Here is an 18,967-nt window from a genome sequence, read left to right as displayed (position 1 = left end):
AACCAGATAAACTGATATTTTTTTCAGTGGTCTCTTAATTTTTTCCAGAGCTGTACAGTTAGGTCCATACATTTTTGGACAGTGACATAATTGTCATAATTTTGGCTCTGTACCAAATACCAATAAATATCGCTGCATTACAAATGTCAAACAGACTCTGAACTTGTCCAGTGTTTTTTTTGTTTTTTCTGTCTTCATGTGGATGCACCACATCTATACATTAAGAGCATTTCTACTTCATTGCATATGTAATTTGTGAGTGTGCTGTCAGGATTCTTTTCAAAAATTCATTTCCAGTTTATTTATTATTTATTAACTTGGTTTTCATTCATTTAGTACTTGTAGACCAACTCCATCTTTCTCCAGGATGTCCACCCCCTCCATCAATATAATATGTTTTTGGTACAACAGTTGTGGATGAATGAATATTAAGGCACTCCAGCCTTCCACTTGATAATGTAATTTATTCATCTGCAGAGTGGAGATGGAGGTCACTGACTTAGTTCATGTTTTTAGATGCAACATCTTGGTTTTTCATTTGGTTGTCATCGATTCCTCACTTAACTTTTTGAGCATTGGCATGGATTGAATCACAACGAGAGTTTCCCATACAATCAGAACTTTATGGAAATATGTGGATATGCATTAAACATCATGGTGATGATTTAGCATTCCATTCTGAATATGGATTTCTGTTAGAAGCTGGCTAAATTAAAAGGAGGCAATGCTAGACACCTGTAGAAAGATATTGTTTTGTTTGTATGTGTTTGTCTTGAACATATGCTTGTTAAATCAGTAAATCAGTGGCTGTATTTGCACAATTGAGACAAAAATCAACTATAAAAAACACAGGAAAAACACACATTTTAATATATAGTCTGTCATCATTAGGATTGCATTTTTAAATTAATCTCAGACTAAACAAAACCCTAACCTCCAAATTATGGAGAAACATCACACAGTAATAGGATTCTACAGCCAGAAAAACAATGAAGACAGAAATTGCTGTAGACATATAGTACTTTGGGGAGTTGTTTTTTTCCCCAACTGTGCATAACTGTGTGAAGAATGAGTTGCTAATGTATAAACATCATTAGTTTCATCCTCTTTTGTGGCAAAAATCTGCCATAGGAGAAATATTTTAAAATACTATGTGGATCCAGAAAATAAGGGCTGCAGTAAGCTTTGGAGAGGACTCTAAGCTTACAATGATATCTTTGAGCATATGGCAGGTCTGGTTGAGGATTTGAGCTCTTTTGTGTTAAATATAATAAAAATAATTAACAGATGAAGGTTACACAGGAGTCTAAAACTGGCAACTAATTGCTGTATTTCTTAATCTATGCAAGTTTATGGATGTGTCATAATGCATCAAGGAGTGGGATATTATTTCAGGCAGGCAGATGGCTGGGACTGGTTCATATTTTTGCTCCAAGTAAGTCAATATTGTATTTATTGAACCTGTGGATAAGCTAGCAGGTCCTGTGATGATTTTAAAGTTCTCTTCAAACAAAGCAAGCCGTGTTGTAAAACGGGTTGTGGCATATTTTCAACATTTTATCTTTTGAGTCGCCCCTTATTTTTTTAAGGGGGGGGTTAGGATTTGCAGGATAAAAAGACTTATCTCAGCTTAGTCTTTCTCATAACCTCCGTCCTCGGCAGAGCTACAGTTGGAGAGTTTAAATATATTTAGTCCTGTCCTGGTTTATTTAGGGCATTAATCAGTGTCAGGCAATGAAAGCATGACTCATGGGATTTCGCTTCAGTGCTATAAAAATTTATAATAATTGTCTGTTTCGCCACGCCTTTTTATAACAACAGAAGCAGCTGAAATGCCCTCTAGTATTTTGACGCTTTCAGTTACAGGAGAAAGAGAAAGCAAGCACATGCATTCTTTGTTTACATCCGTAGTTCTTGATTTATTCTCTCTGATGATTTTTTGTTTTTTTCCGCTTGTGCTTCCTCCTCTGTTCTGTGTAGCTGTCAGGTTTATTTTTTGGTTTGTTTTGTTGTGTCTTTTGGTTTTATTTAAGGTTCTGTGCAGTGTGCAAATCTTTGATGTTTCCTTAACTTTTTTCACCTATGAGTTCAGAATAGCATTACTCCAGAACCGTTAGATATATGGAGAATTTTGGAAATTTCCTGGACTTCATTTTTTCTTCTGAAAATGATATGCCCTTATACTGCAACTAAGTAATTCTCTTAATGCCTTGAACTGGCTTTCTTTTTTCCTGTTTTGACTCTTCTTTAGAGGAGTGTGTGATGGCGGCACATATTTTCTTTTGAACTGCCTAAAAAGGAGTTATCGTGGTCGACTTTCACTCTACTGCAGGGGTGGCCTGGTGAAAGGAAAGCCATGAGATTCTAATAATCAAACCAGAGCATGAAAGATATGAAGTACAGAAAGTTTTAGTCTATTTATTTATTTGTTTATCTGTCTCTTATGTGTAAATCAGCATTCAGCTCCCAAGTCTGTGCTATCAAAGTACACAACATTCTTTGAATTGACTTTTTAAGGCAGCTGCTTTGCTTTAAAAAAAAAAAAAGCCTGAAAAGGGATGTTATATTGCCTTTTTTCTGCTAAGGAATTGGACACGTTTTCTGTCGGGTTTAGCTTTTAATTACAGGTATTGCAAATCGTAGTAGAAAATGATAACTAACAATTATTATTATTATTATTATTATTATTATTATTATTATTATTATTATTATTATTATTATTGTTGTTGTTTTTGTTATTGTATCTGTTGGAATTATCATTGTCACCATCATTAATATTAGTAATAGTGTATTAATAATAATAATGTTTTTGTATAATATGTTTTTTTCAGAAATATTGAAATACTGAGTTGATTTTATTTCATGTCAGATTTCAAGGGCAGTCATAAAGCAGATTTGCATTTTCCTGACAAAGTACTGCAATTACATGTAATTATCAGGGAATCCTTCCATAATAGAATCACTTAACCTTTTTGCTACAAGTGACAGGTTTTCATTAAATACTAGGGCTTTCAGAAACTAATCAAATATGAGCCAGACAATGAATGGTGAACTGGTTTGTGTAAACCTACCTGTGTCCGGAATAGGAGACAAGATTTATGACTGTGAGTTTCCTCTTTCCCCACTCTCTGTCCCTGCAGTTGCTCTTTTCATTTCAGTTATTTTGGTATTGTGGCTTTATTGTGACACAGTTTCACTCGTTAGCCCTCATACTGCCTTCGGAGACACTCTTGTAGACTTCTGATGTCTCCCTCAGTGCCCATGTGCTTGCAGAGATATTCGACATGGCTCTACTATATAAGTACTTTCTATATGAGGAATGGGTGAGTGTCAAAGAGGAAAGTGTTCACACTTGTGCATTTTACGGTGTCTCATCACTGAAGATTTGTCACAAGAATTCTTAAAGTAAGTAATATCAAGAAGTGTTTTGCGTGAAAAGCAATTATTTTCCAAAGCAGCCGTTTTACTTTAATGGAAGAAAAGCATGTTGATTCTCCTATACTCCAACCACACCACTGCAGATGCATTTCAGATACAGTCCGGGACAGATATTTGCGTGGACCCATCAAGGTGTTTTAAATGTGCTACACTTTAAACGCTGTTGAATATCTAACCTATAATATTTGCCTTTGAGGATACCGAATTTAGTCCCAACATCTTCCGCTTGTCATCTCAGTATTGATCATCATGCTTAGCTCTGCATGTGGGCTTATAATGTCTTCAAATATATTTGAATACTGAATAGCAATACTATTAATTCTTGGCCTTATTCTATCCATGGCTTTTGGGCAGGTTTATGTTTCACTTTTGGATTTGGCATATTTTTAGACACTCGAATATAGACATTGAAATGTGTGACTTAAATCAATACATCTAATTTTGGTGGGGGGGTCCTCCCAAAACGATGAAGCAGTTTCACATGTATTTATTATTTTAGATATTACTTTGTGATGAATGATTGAGAGAGCAATATTTGCACAAAATTAGCTTGGGGGGTAGAAAGCAAAATAGTTTTATATTAGGATTCACAAAATGGTTTGGGAGGTGCACAGCCCAAGTCTTGTGTCCGTCTTCCACCTTCTGAAGCATGAGAATCCAACAATTAATGCAGTTTCCCAGCCTTTATTGTGTTGCATCCCTCATCCACCCTAAACACTACCTTTGCTGCATCTTCTTGGCTCATTCTACATAGACAAATGCATATGTGAATGAACTGTCTGCGAAATGGAAAATAGAAAGTAATAATTAAGAAATGAGTCAGAAATGCAAGGCCAGTCTTTAATCAATGATTAAATCAATCATTCAGCATTCAAAACACAGGTTCTTAGCATATTCATTAAATCTTTTTTTTTTCTCATTTAAACAATGCTCCTTGATTAACTGCTGCCATAAAAACAACAAAAGCCAATTATAAGTTTTCAAAATAAGCTCACAAGCATTTTGAAGGCATGGTTAAATACCAGCTGTAGTTTTGTCATGTGTTGGACGATGTATCCTTCACCTCGGTTTCAACCCTTGAAAGTTAATTTGAGGTCAATCATAAAACAGCATACTTCTGCCTATGATCTGTGGGAACAATCGTCTACCTTCTTGATTTGTAGCATATAACTCAGGCAGCCCCTGACTGATTTCTTTTGTTAACATCCTGCTTTACAAATCCTTGAGAAGTGGGGGAAATAAATAAATAAACTATTTTGTGACTGATGAGCAAATTGTTTTGGTGGCATGCTCAAAAGTTATTTTTAAACAACAATAAAAATGCAATATACTGAATAAGTGGTTGTTGAAAAGAAGAGCAAAAGTGGGCTTAATAGACCACTACATGGTGAGCTGTAAATATGATTTATTAGAATAATTGTCCTCCTTTTTTTTTTCTTTTTTTTCTCACAAAGCCCTCGTCTTGAGACTGCGTTCAGACACAGGTCGACTCTGTTGTGTATCGTGGCATTATAATTTGAGCAGAATAGGACCCATGAAAAAATCCAGGTCACATCTCTATCCAGCTAAAGGATGGCATTGTTATAACATGTAGAGGTTTCAGTCAACCTCACTTCCCTAGCACTCTGCCTGAGGGATACACCGAGAGCAGCTGCATCTTTATGGAAATGAGGAGGTAAAAATAAAGTCCTGCTGTGCTTCCTTGCAAGCAACCAGCACTCCTGTTTTTCTTAAGATCCCTATCTCCCAGCCTTTAGCCAAGACACCACTTGCTTGTCTGCTAATTATCGTGTTCCAAGAGGGAGATAGATGATTTGAAGAAGATCAATCACACTTATCGAAACTGTTTGCTTCATGCAGCAAAGTCATTTTTCTTAATTTTAAAAAGACGGTTGTACCGGGGTAATTACAATCACCACGCAAGGCCCAGCAATGAAGAGGAAAATAAAGTGATCAAAATTAATATGAGAATGTAATTTACGTTCTGTCCTGACAAGACAGTTATATTCCAATGTCCCCCTCACTCACCCTCCCTGTATTCTCTCCTCTCTCCAGGACATCAGATGGTACCAACACAGTGGGCACTGTAGTGGTCAGCCATCTGAAAATGGGGGAGATAGAGGATGGAGAAGTGGACCAAATTGCAGCAGATGCTCAGGGACAGAAGGTATGATCTTAGCCACTTGACTGCACAAATTAAATTACAAGTGATTGGTTCTTCCAGATGCCTGAATTGCTGTTAATACTACGGGGCTTAAGATGTCATTAGTCAAGTGGCTAAATGAGATTCATCTGCCTGAGACAGCCCTTAGTGAGTATGGGTGTGTGTGTGTGTGTGTGTGTGTGTGTGTGTGTGTGTGTGTGTGTGTGTATGAGTGTGTGCGTAACTTCTACTTCTACTAGTAATAATAATAGTATGTGTCTACATACTTTATGGTAACAAAAGTATTATTATTATAAAAGCAGTGAACAAATGATACAGGAATAGCAAATATGCAGTTGGAATGGTTGGGTTTCCTCTAATTGTAGCAACAGGAAAAGGAGTGTGCATTTTGTGTTGTTTATTTATTGTGTTTGATTTATTTATTAATGTATTTATTTACATTCATTTCAAGTCTTCCCTGTCTTTCAAAGTACAACCTAAATTCTGATTATGTGATTATGCAAGTTCTTATCAAGGTGGCAACTTTGTTTCCTTCCAGCCTAGCACGTCACAATTCATTTCCTTGATTTATAGTGATAGCTTGTGTGTCCCATGTTCCCTACTTTGTCACTAATTAAGTACACTGTCAAGTATCGAACAAATTAGTTATTTTATTTTAAGAAATGTCATCCCTTTTGTTTATGTATTCTTCTACTCTTTCGTCTGCATTTCCCTTCGGCCTTTCTTCTCTCTACTTCTCTAATTTCTGAAGTATTTGCCACAATTTATTTCTATATATTATGTTCCTGATGCTGTTATTTAGAAGATTGTAACTCAACAACTGTTAGTCCCACTTGGCCAGTAAAAGCATACTTGTTCAAATAGTACTCCAGCTTTATCTTATAAAAGTTAACATGTACATTAGCAAAACTAGAATCATATGACAACCACTTTGACTTTTCTGAAGGAAGGTCCCTTATACAATTCAATTAGATGTCCTACAAAATTTTACTCTGTTAACAAGGAAATTAGTTCCATTTCAGAATACCCTGGGCCATTAAAAATGAAAGCTTTGTATACTTATTCAATAAGACACTGCCTTCTGCATGTTTTATATTTATATTGAATAACACCTACTCCCTTCTAATATTTTAATTCTGTTTTACATTCAGTTGACTTGGATTAGTGTATTTGTTATTTTGAGACAATTGGTAGAAGGCCACACCACAGTAACTAAAGCATCTGTCATTATGAAGTTATGGAATGTCACATTTGTAAAGAATATTTTCCCCTTCCTTCCCTTTGAAAGTCAGATCTTTTCTGCAATGAATCCTTTTCTGAAGTCATTGTAGTTAACATGATTAAGACACATCAAAAACAGAGATGGCCAAGGACCATACAATCTCTCCAAAAACTGCTACTGCTACTTATGTAGCACACCTTCATAATTTATGTCAGCCATTCTTCATGATACGTTTGAATACCCATTTACTGTCATTTTCATACAGGCCATTTTCTGCCTTTACAATTAAATAGACACTGAGTGGTTCTGGGTCCTTTGAAGGCAAATATAATTAAAAACCGTGTGTTTAATACAATTGTGTAAGGTTCTGATGTCTGACTTACTTTATATGCCATAACCTTTAAAACTGTTGAAGATAAAGACAATTAAAGACTGCCAAAATGTTCTTCTCCTTGAATTAAAAAAGTAGAAATGAATTCTGGACCAGCATTTTCAGATAAAAAAGTAACAAACAATTTTTTGTCTCTTTTATGCAGTATACCTTAGTATGTGAGGCAGCATCGCACGGAACAGCAAATGACAAAGATAACAACCCTCTGATGAACGCTGGTAGGTTTACATGATTCCCTTTTGCCTTTTATGTGCTGCATCTCATCTCTCCTGTAATTTTACTGTTGTCTACAGAGACCACAGTTTGACAGTTTTCTTGAAAGATGTATACTCTTAAACAATCTAGTATCTTAAGAGAACAGATTTGAAAATGCTTGATGTCAGGTTGTATAACAAACAGTGCAGAGTTGTTTTTTTGTCTTCCTGTGGCCAGTCTAAGGAGTTAAAGACTGGAAGAACTCTAGCTCTTAGCTAAACACTGCGTTTCCTTTATTATGTAATCCAGATCAAAACATTTCAGCACCGTCTGTCATTTCCACCACCCTTCCTATCTCAACAGGACAAACCCATCATTCTGGCACATTAGCTGATGGCAGATGACCTTCTAAAGTTCTCACTTACCTTCCTTTGTTAGCAGATTTTCTTGGTGATAACAGATTGATAATAGGTCAAGTAGAGGATTCCACACTCTGATTAGTTCAACGTTTTAATATTCGGAGTACAGAAATAGTGTACTATCCCCACCATGTTCACACAGACACAGACACACACACTGTATCTTGTGTATCGTTAATGAAATTATGGAAACAAAAACAATTTAAAGAAATAAGTCAAGTGGAGAACTGAATACAAATGTTAAAACAGTTATTTTCATTAGCAAAACAATGAAGTTCCTTTTATCATAATCCTGCAGATTTGAGTGTCTAAATGTCTGAGATACAAGCAAGTTGACACATGAGCAAATCGACAAATTTAAGTCTTTCAGTCTCATCTCTCGTTGTGCGTATTGTACTGTGAAGATAACAACCCCAAGTGTGCACAGTGTTTTGCATTAGATATTGTGTCTGACAGTTATCTAAGAACCAAAGTGCTGAGTGAACATCAAGATATGTATTTACTTGTCTTGGTACCGACGAGTGTAGTGTTTTTCAAACCTGGCATACAATGGCATTGCCTAGTCAAACACAATGCAAACAGCTGCCAAGAGAGCTTTTTTCTTGGACTCTTTTTCACAAGCTGGTTGAAAATATGCCAGCAGTGCCACATTGTTATGTGAAAAAATGAGAGAGGAACTCAGGAGACCAAATCATTTCACTGACACGCCAAGTGTTTTGAATAAAGGACTCCAACGGGGAAATGCTGGAAAATTAAAGATTCTGTTGGTTCTTTTCTTTGAATGTAATACCTATTTTTTTTGCATGTATTGGAATTGCCCTTTGTTCTCAGACATGTGCAGTACTGCACTGATGCAACTATAATCCAACCTATTTGTAACTCATATCACAGCCACTGTCAGTATTGTCTCAGAGTCTCTTGGCTATTAATGAGCAGTTGTCACAAATTCTTTAATCAATTCACAGCTGGTTCTCTGAAAATATGGCAGTCACTGTGAAATTTGGAAGATTCACTAATGCATTCAGTCCAAGATCTTAATTTATTATTTTTCTCAGGGATACTGTGAGCCCTGGAAGACATTTTAGAGGTCATTTCTTTAAGAGCTGAAGGAAAGATTGAAAGATGTGATTTGCTGTCAGTTTAACTTAGAGGAGGCTGTAGGTTAATCCACTCTTTTAATACTGCTTTGGAAGTGAAAGGCCAAGCTCTTGACAAATCTGCCTCTGTCTCTCACCATAAGAAAGTATAGATAGATTGACAGAAAAGTTTAATGTTTTGCATCATTACAGTAAACTTTCACACTAAAGTGAAAAGCCTCGCAAGCTTACAGAAACTTGAGGGACAAAAAATCTCTATATAAACATATGTTAAAAAGTTTTCAAAAGCATGAATAAATAAATCTTAGACAAACAGTTTACAGTGTCTATAATTAGCTTAGGACTGAGAATTGGTAATTCTCCAGTGTAGAGTGTAATTGACAACTTTATAAATTAGCAAGCCGTTGAAGTACCTCAGGAGACTAACTTTACTATCATAATATCTGAACAGTGACGGAAATTAAACAGCTGCGCTATCTATGGAAAATTGATATCTAGGCTTATAAAGGGCCACAAACATTGCTCTCAATCTATAAATCCACAATGACAGGTATTTCCACTAACACAAATATAGTTTATGTTCTCTGACATACAGCCTATAACTTTTACAAAATAAAATGAAAATATATATGCCCCTATGTAAGTAACATAAAAAATGCCACATATACACATTAGGTGATACAACATCACTTACATACGTAATCAAAAAAGTATATATATAGACACTTAGAACAGGAGATGCACCAACTGACTAGAAGACCACAAATGTCAAACCAATCCACAAGAAAGGGAACAAACTGACCCAGGAAATTAAAGACCAATCAGTCTCACCTGCATCACTTGGATGTTGGAAAAAATGATTAGACAGAAAATAGAGGAGCATCTTAATGAAAACCATATTCTTGGAGATAGTCAACGTGTTTAGACGAGGCAGATCATGTCTTACTAATTTATTTGACTTTTTTGAACATGCAACTGCAGCTGTAGATCATGTGAAAGCATATGATATGATATACTTAGATTTTCAGAAAGCTTTTGATAAGGTTCCACAACAAAGACTGATCCTCAGATTGGAAGCTGTAGGGATTCAGGGTAATGTAAGTAGATGGATTATGAACTGGTTGATGTATAGGAAACAGAGGGTGTCGATTAGAGGAGTTGCTTCTAACTGGAGTGAGGTTGTTAGTGGAGTTCCACAGGGATCAGTACTAGGGCCTTTGCTTTTTCTAATCTACATTAATGATCTGGACTCTGGGATACTTAGCAAACTTGTCAAATTTGCCGATGATACTAAAATAAGTGGCTCAGCAGATACAATCTTGGCAGCACAGGCTATTCAAAGGGACTTAGATAATATTCAGTTGTGGGCCGACACCTGGCAGATTAAATTCAATGTGGACAAGTGCAAGGTAATACATGCAGATAACAAAAATGTCCACTATAATTACACTATGGGAGGAATAGAACCAGATGAAGTAACGCATGAGAAAGACTTAGGAGTCTATGTGGACTCCTCACTTTCTCCATCCAAACAATGTGGGGAAGCAATAAAAAAGGCAAACAGGATGTTAGGGTATATTGTCAAAAGTGTAGAATTTAAAACAAGGGAAGTAATGTTCAGACTGTACAATGCACTACTTAGAGCTCATCTGGATACTGTGTACAGTTCTGGGCTCCACACAAAGATATCGCTGCTCTAGAGGCAGTTCAGAGGAGAGCAACCAGACTTATTCCAGGTCTGAAGGGAATATCCTACTGAGAGACTGAGGGAACTGAACCTTTTCACCCTGGAACAGAGGAGACTACGTGGGGACTTGATCCAAGTTTTCAAAATCATGAAGGGCATCGACCACATCAAACCAGAGGAGCTTTTCCAGATCAGCAGGGACACACGGACCCGGGGACACAAATGGAAATTGGGCTTCAAGGCATTCAAGATAGAAAACAGGAGACACTTCTTCACACAGAGAGTCGTCACAATCTGGAACAAACTGCCAAGCGATGTGGTTGAAAGTTTGGGAACATTTAAAAATAGACTGGATAGGATCCTTGGATCACTTAGTTAATAATGGACACCAAACGAGCACGATGGATCGAATGGCCTCCTCTCGTTTGTAAACTTTCTTATGTTCATATATATATACAACAGCTGTGCAAAACCATTAGAAAAAGTATTTATCAAAAGATGCAAGAACGTTAAACAACAACCTAATTAAAGAAACCATTGAAAATAATTGGAACATCAAAAATGCAAAACAACGCCTTAGAATAAGAATGAATCACATCATTGCCCTGAAAAATGGTGATGGCACAAAAATCATTATCAGAAGATTGGAAGAATTCTACACAAACCCATATAGTCATGATGACAACAGTAAAGAAAAAGAAGAGGTCTCAGTGAACACCATCAACAAATCAACTCCACCAAGACACAGATAAGATCAAGATATGTAAAGGAGTACATCAAGGAAACACAATCTCTCAAAAACTCTTCATAGCAACAATATTCAAGACTTTGGACTGGGAAGAAAATGGCATCAAGTTAAACTGAGCTTATTTGAACAACTTATGATTTGCAGATGACATTGTCAAATTTGCCACATCTGAAGGCCTGCAGCTTAAATTTCAAGAACTTTCAGATACAAGCAAGAAAACTGGACTTAAAATTAACCTGAGTAAAACACAATACATGTTTTTCAGTTTTGTTAATTTTAATAAAATTGAAGTAAATCAATGGATACTCGATGGAGTGCATTTGGAAGAAACAGCACACTATTGAAAGAATCTACCCATATGCCAGAACAGAAAAGCAATTGATCAATGCATATCACCAGTGCTCACTTATGATGTGAAACTTGGTCACTTAATGCAAAAATAATACAGAAATTACGGACTATACAAAGAAGCATGGAAAGATGTAAGCTTGGAATAACAAGAAGAAATGAATGGAATCCGAGATCATTAACGGAGCAAAAAAATGTTACAATGTGACAAGAACAGATCAAAGATAGACAAAGGAAACTATTATAAACTTTCCAGGCATGACCTGGTGGTCGATGAAAGCAAGTGGAAACATCTCGGGGAGGCCTTCATCCAGCAGTGCATCGATATAGGCTGCTGATGATGATGATATATATAAGGTTAAGGTTAAGGTTGCTCTTACTACCTTGTTTCTCTTATGAATGAGATTTATTTATATGATTTATATTTTATTTAGAACTTGTAGGAGTTTGTTTTAGAAATGTTTTTGATGTGGAAACTACAAGTGATGGAAACAGGATGCAGAAACTAACTTTTTTAGCAGCTTTTCGAGGCTTTAACATGTACAGTCTTGATTCAAAACACATTTATATCTTTAACTTGGGGGCCCCAGACCAATTTAAAACTTCTACCAACTCACCATTCTTATAATACTATTCCAATAAGTGATGGAAGCTTCTTCATAGAGCATCCTTCTTGATCACATATTGTGTTTTTAATTTGAGATTCACAGATGGATAAACAAATGAATCTGGTTGAAACCTGGTTGATAGTGCCATTTGAACTGCTGTTGCTGCAGGTTTGAAGCTTGTCCAAGTTGTTTATTTGAGACACACCTTGTTTTGCTGCTGTTACGAAAACGGAAACAGTAAAGGACCTCAACAGCTTAGCAGCCTCCCCTCGCACTGCACTGGTTGCATACTGATAAGAGTATTAAAGCTGATTCTAGCTCAGTTCAATTGACAGTATTAAGCAGTTTCACTATAGTTGCATGGCTAATTTCAAAACATTTTTTAATATGGCTCGATAAAACATTTAATTTTAACAGGCTTTACCATATAAATAGCTATTTAAAATGCTATGTTGGCCAATAAAAGGAATACAAAATTTGTATCTTTAATGGCTTGATTATTTAAATAAGAAATGAGTATTCCTAGTGATAAGAATGCATTAATTTGACTTTTATGAGTAAATAATAATTGTAAAGTATTTTAACCAACTATGGAAGTGATAAAAAAGTAATGCACAATATTTGCCACTGAGCTTTGTAAACATAAAAATATTCACAATGAATAATTAATTTGTGCAAACTCATTTTACATGACACTAATGTATGGTTAAAACTGCTTTACACATCATAGATGTACGTTTAGGGTCATTAACTTCTTGGAAAATTAAACGAGATTCTGAAACTGATGCATGATGGCATATATTTTCTGAATATGACAAATGGCTGTTTGTTGTTTGTTCTATGTATGAAATCATGTGACTATAACTGAATGCTATAGAGTTGTCATAATAGAATGTACTTTCTAATCTTACTGTGGCTCGAGACACACAGTTAATTTAAAGTAGCTACCCATAATTAAATGTATAGTTTGTTTTGTGGTGTTCTTTTTCCAGTACAGATAGGAATCTTAGGTCAGCACAACGCCATAGTATATTAATAAATCTTACTGTTCTACATGAGAAGCTTCAGATCTTTGTTATAAAAATATCTAAGTGGATACAGTAGGTAGCATTCTAGCATGGATGTAAAAGGTGAGATAAGACAATGCAGTAAAAAAAAAATATATAATAATAGAATCATATTAAATGTAAAAAAATGGATCCAGCCTGAAACCTCTTCAAAACATGCATACATTAAAAAGCCAATACTATCTGGAGTGCTTTTGGAAAATTGCCCAAGACCCAATAGGATGTTTGTCTGTTTGTTTCGCTGTAATGCTGTTATACCCTGTTGCCCACCCACCATCAAGTCCTGTGTTTTGCTGTCTGTGGACGGGTCAAAGATTTGATTTTCATCCAATATTGAGTATGATTCTAAAAGACAAACCATATTGGTACCTTTAACATGAAAATCTTAAACCAGTGCTTGCTATGTGTAGACACATATGATTATGACACAATTAACAGCAAACAATTAAAAGAAGCATGAAAAGTCTTAGATCTGGAATAACAAGGACAGGAAAAGGTACAAGTGGGTTAACCTGCAAACAGTTTTCTACTTTGATGCAAGATTGAAGAGAAGCAGACATTTCAGGATAACCAGAAGTTAATTGAAGGAAACTTTCATACAGCAATGGACCATTCAGGAGTGAAGATGACCATGATACCTACACAGTATATTATACATGCTCCTGAAAGAAAAAAAGAAAAAAAAAGGATTTCAGTGTCCTGTAGAGTAGCTGAGGTTTCTGAATGTAGGTCATGCTTGCAATGGAATAGAAGGTGGTGTGCTGGGAATGGCTGGCAAGTAGGCATGGTGTGAAAGAATTCGTCACCTCTGGCATCTCCCGTGACATCTGGATCTAGCCTTTTTGATAAAAGTGGAAAGCATAAAAGTTACCCACATGTAAAATCAGAGCAGACACTTGACAAAGTGCATAGTCACATCAGATCTACACACGTACAAATTCTACTGCCTATGGCAGGGACAGGAATGAAAGCTGTAGATATGTCTTACGGTGTCACAGCATGGATGTCATAGAAAAGGCAGAATATTTTGATGAGGACTGGGAAACTGTTTTATAGGTTTGGAATTAAGTAATTTCACTGCAAAATCTCTTAAATTAAGAAATGTTTGGAAGTCTTCTTTCTTTCTTTCTGTTTGTTTGTTTGTTTATAAACACTTTGATTAAGTTAAATTTATAATTTATAAATGGCATTACATATCATACCTAACTCAAACTTCCTTAACGAGATAAATAACATTGCCAGACCAGCAGAGTTTGATTTAACTTGTTGGTTGCATGCATTCATAAACACAACCTGTATGCAATACATACTATTGAAAATCTGCCTGTAGTGCAACAGTACAATGTTTGAGTTATGCACAAATACGTTTATTGTTTGTTTTCTTTCAGTATTTAAAAACCCAGTCTGTAAAGTGTACAGATTTCAGACTGTCGACAGCAAGTGGATGTTTGTTCGAGAACAGATGGCAGAGTGCACTTTGTCCTTTAACATCCCCAAGCAACTGATTACACTTTACATACAGGAGGATATGAGAAGGTAAGATGCTTTTTATATCTGAGGGGTTCTTTGGAGGCATTTAACAAATAGAAAGGGATATGGCATTGCTCCTGCTCTAAAGTACACTAAATTGTTTAAAGTCAGATTAACATTTCTAAACAGGAACGCCTGTCTTTTCAGTAGGCAGAAGACAACTTTCCCCTTTTTTGATTTTAATTATTATGCTAGGGGTTTAAAAAAGTAGTTTTTAGACTATTTCCTCCAGCAAGGATTTTTCAATTTAGTATACATTTTTTCTGTAGTGCCAAGACAACCCGGGGTGAAATTGAGCATGCTGAGAAAATCGCCTTTTAGGCAGAGTGGGTTAGCTGATAACAGAGTGGGTGAAAGAAACTTGTTAGAATAGAAAGGGGGAAGAAAGGGGGAAATTATCGAGCACCAAACTCACTTAAATGGTTTAATGAAAAACAAGACTGTGTAAAAAAAAAAATGTTTATTAGATCAAGCGGGGAAGGCATATCATAATTTAAAATGAAAATGGAAGAGATTTGTCACTGTACAAAATGTACAATTAATCTTGTTTGGTATATTCCATTGATGAATGAATTACAGATGATGAAGCCATGATTGATAGTTTTGTAATTTCTTTTAAAGACCTTATGACCTTGTTTAATGTTTAATCCCCTGTTACTTGGACAGATTTTAGACAATACACTTCAAGTAGCTCTTCTTTTAGACACAACTACTGTAAGGCATTACAGTACATCTCATCTGCATTGCACACTGTGAATACCAGAGAAGATATTAAGCTTTATTATAATATTGTTTTATCTCTGTGATACATATACTTGGGAAGTACATTGATATCGATACATAAGTACTCCAAAACTGAGCTCCAGAAAGCAAAATCAGGAATGGGATACGACAACAAGTGAGGGCACTATTGGGTAATTAATGACATATATCTATTTCGTTAAGGGGTCATTATATATTTAACCTGCCATTATTGCCTACAGTTATTGGAATATAACTCAGTTTCAAAGTCAATTATACATGACCGTGGGGTACAAACTGTGACGTTTGAATTCCTAGCAGAGCATTAACTAGAAACCAAGAGGGTTGTGTACATTAGTATGGGGAGTGAAAGAGTTATTACAAAAAAGTTCCCCCCCCCCATCCTGTTGGATCTTCACTGGCTTTCCATTAAACCTTTCCTTGATTTGCTAATTTTACTCGAGCTTTTTAGCTTCTCCCTCAGGCAGACTTGTATATGTCAGGCCTGATTACTCTTTACCCAGCTTGTTGTCTTCAGCAGTCCCCCTGCTGTCTCCCAGCTGGTAGGACCCATGACACAACTGGCAACTTATTTAGAACAGGGTGGCCTTTGCTGCCAGGGCATGCAACTTTGGAATGCCCTGCCATTTGTACTTACATTCTTTGCAGAAGTCGCCATTTTTGTGTCATTGCAGACCTATAATTTGTCATTACGTAGCAGCCATTTTTAAACATTTGCTTGGTAAGATCTTTCTAAATGTGAAACTATCTTTCAAGTTATTTATTTACAGGTCTCTGAACGCGTTCTTACAGTTTGTGTTGGTTCTACTCCTTGTTCTTACACTCACACATTGTAATTAATTTTGCACATAGCCTTTTATAGTTGTGGGACACGTCATATTATATTGTACTGATATACATAATCAGGGTCGTAGGTTTCGTTTAATTATTGGGGGGACATACATTTCGAGTCCTCTGCGGAACTGGATAATATCTAATCATATTCAAAGTCTCAACAGACAGACTTTTTTTTTTGTGAGCCAAATGTACATTTTATCACAGTTTTGATGTGACCGGCATCATGAAAGTCCTTTTCTGTATGTACAACTGTCCTTGGCATTTAGCACGTCTTCTGGGAGCCCAGAGACTGTAGTAAGTTTTTTTGTGTTATTTACAAATTGTGCCTTTAAGCCTGTGAATTGTATTGTCGTTTAGCATCTTAATAGTGGGTTGTCTTTTCCTTCACTGCTTTTGAAGTTGACATCAATTCTTTAAATTATTTTTTAATTTTTTAAATCTATTTGGATGCTGGTGTAGTGGAACGGACAGTTTCCTAGGTAAAGTTTCAGTTTTAGTTGTCTTCATTGTCTCTGGGTGAGAATTCAATAGGTAGCTTAGTTGAAGGGAGGTGCAATTGCTCTAAAGACAACCTCATTATGTGTATTTATTTATATATTTATTTATTCATTCATGTATGTACTAATTTATTGAAATACTTGACTGTAAAATTCAAAGGGAATGCCTCTTTGCAGGGCTCTAATCTTTTTAAATATCTGAAATCCCACCAAGAAATAAAAACATATTAAATTATCTGTGTCTGTAAATATACACATTTGCATTACCTTTTACATTTATTTTCCCTTATTAAGTTCCAAGGCTTTTTTGTCATCAAATGAAAAAGTAATTGCATATTATGCCCCTCGTGCAAAATGAAAAGCCAACTAAATTATTTCAGTGGAAGCGAAATCATGCGCAATTCCAGAAAGTGGTCCTTGGACACTGTTTGCAAACTGTTTGAGTCTGCAAGTGGTTGCCATTTTCAACACTTACTTTTGTAAAACAGGTAACGTTCAGATGTTACCTTTTTGTAAACATTTTAATAGTGGTGCAACTATGGTCTACAAAAGAAATAAAGGGAAAGGGGATGGGGGGAGAGAGGAGAGGGGAGGCATCTTTTTAATTGTGATCCTCGTTTTCCGCTGTTTTCCTCCTACTTTAACTTTAGCTTTCTTCTTACCTCTTGTAATAATTAGATCATGTTAAGTGTGGATTTCCATGTGAATGCAAATATTCCTGAGAGCTTACTGTCGTGATTGCAGTTACAATTGTGGGCATATCTTTGACCAAGAGAGACATATGAATGTTGTATTAAGCTGGTATGCTTGTTATGCATGGTGGGGATGTGAGATGTGTAAGACATACAGTGAGGGAAAAAAGTATTTGATCCCCTGCTGATTTTGTACGTTTGCCCACTGACAAAGAAATGATCAGTCTATAATTTTAATGGTAGGTGTATTAGCTGGGACCATAGTCACCAAGAAAACAATTGGTAACACACTACGCCGTGAAGGACTGAAATCCTACAGCGCCCACAAGGTCCCCCTGCTCAAGAAAGCACATGTACAGGCCCGTCTGAAGTTTGCCAATGAACATCTGAATGATTCAGAGGAGAACTGGGTGAAAGTGTTGTGGTCAGATGAGACCAAAAGCTCTTTGGCATCAACTCAACTCGCCGTGTTTGGAGGAGGAGGAATGACCCCAAGAACACCATCCCCACCGTCAAACATGGAGGTTGAAACATTATGCTTTGGGGGTGTTTTTCTGCTAAGGGGACAGGACAACTGCACTGCATCAATGGGACGATGGACGAGGCCATGTACCGTCAAATCTTGGGTGAGAACCTCCTTCCCTCAGCCAGGGCATTGAAAATGGGTCGTGGATGGGTATTCCAGCATGACAATGACCCAAAACACACAGCCAAGGCAACAAAGGAGTGGCTCAAGAAGAAGCACATTAAGGTCCTGGAGTGGCCTAGCCAGTCTCCAGACCTTAATCCCATAGAAAATCTGTGGAGGGAGCTGAAGGTTCGTGTTGCCAAATGTCAGCCTCGAAACCTTAATGACTTGGAGAGGATCTGCAAAGAGGAGTGGGACAAAATCCCTCCTGAGATGTGTGCAAACCTGGTGGCCAACTACAAGAAACATCTGACCTCTGTGATTGCCAACAAAGGTTTTGCCACCAAGTACTAAGTCGAAGGGGTCAAATACTTATTTCCCTCATTAACATGCAAATCAATTTATAACTTTTTTGAAATGCGTTTTTCTTGATTTTTTTGTTGTTATTCTGTCTCTCACTGTTAAAATACACCTACCATTAAAATTATAGACTGATCGTTTCTTTGTCAGTGGGCAAACGTACAAAATCAGCAGGGGATCAAATACTTTTTTCCCTCACTGTATGTAATTCAAGATTCTTTATGGTGATAAAAACACATAAAACAACAAAAATAATAGGCAGTTCGGTAACTTAAAA

The 18,967-nt window shown here is 36.3% G+C and overlaps 1 protein-coding gene across 7 annotated transcripts in view; it reads left to right on the top strand.

The window, feature by feature from the left end:
- Window positions 1–18,967, top strand: part of inpp4b (inositol polyphosphate-4-phosphatase type II B) — a 451,889-nt gene that overhangs the window by 329,170 nt on the left and 103,752 nt on the right. For all 7 annotated transcript variants that reach the window (XM_066718396.1, XM_066718398.1, XM_066718399.1 and 4 more), the window contains 3 exons: window positions 5,494–5,605; window positions 7,361–7,433; window positions 14,773–14,920. In XM_066718396.1, coding sequence (XP_066574493.1) covers window positions 5,494–5,605; window positions 7,361–7,433; window positions 14,773–14,920 — 333 coding nt within the window. The remainder of the gene's footprint in view (window positions 1–5,493; window positions 5,606–7,360; window positions 7,434–14,772; window positions 14,921–18,967) is intronic.

This window comes from Amia ocellicauda, chromosome 12 (genome assembly GCF_036373705.1).
Source record: "Amia ocellicauda isolate fAmiCal2 chromosome 12, fAmiCal2.hap1, whole genome shotgun sequence".
Taxonomy (NCBI): Eukaryota; Metazoa; Chordata; class Actinopteri; order Amiiformes; family Amiidae; genus Amia; species Amia ocellicauda.
The sequence above is the reverse complement of the archived record's forward strand: the minus strand, read 5'-3'. Positions and strand labels throughout refer to the sequence as shown.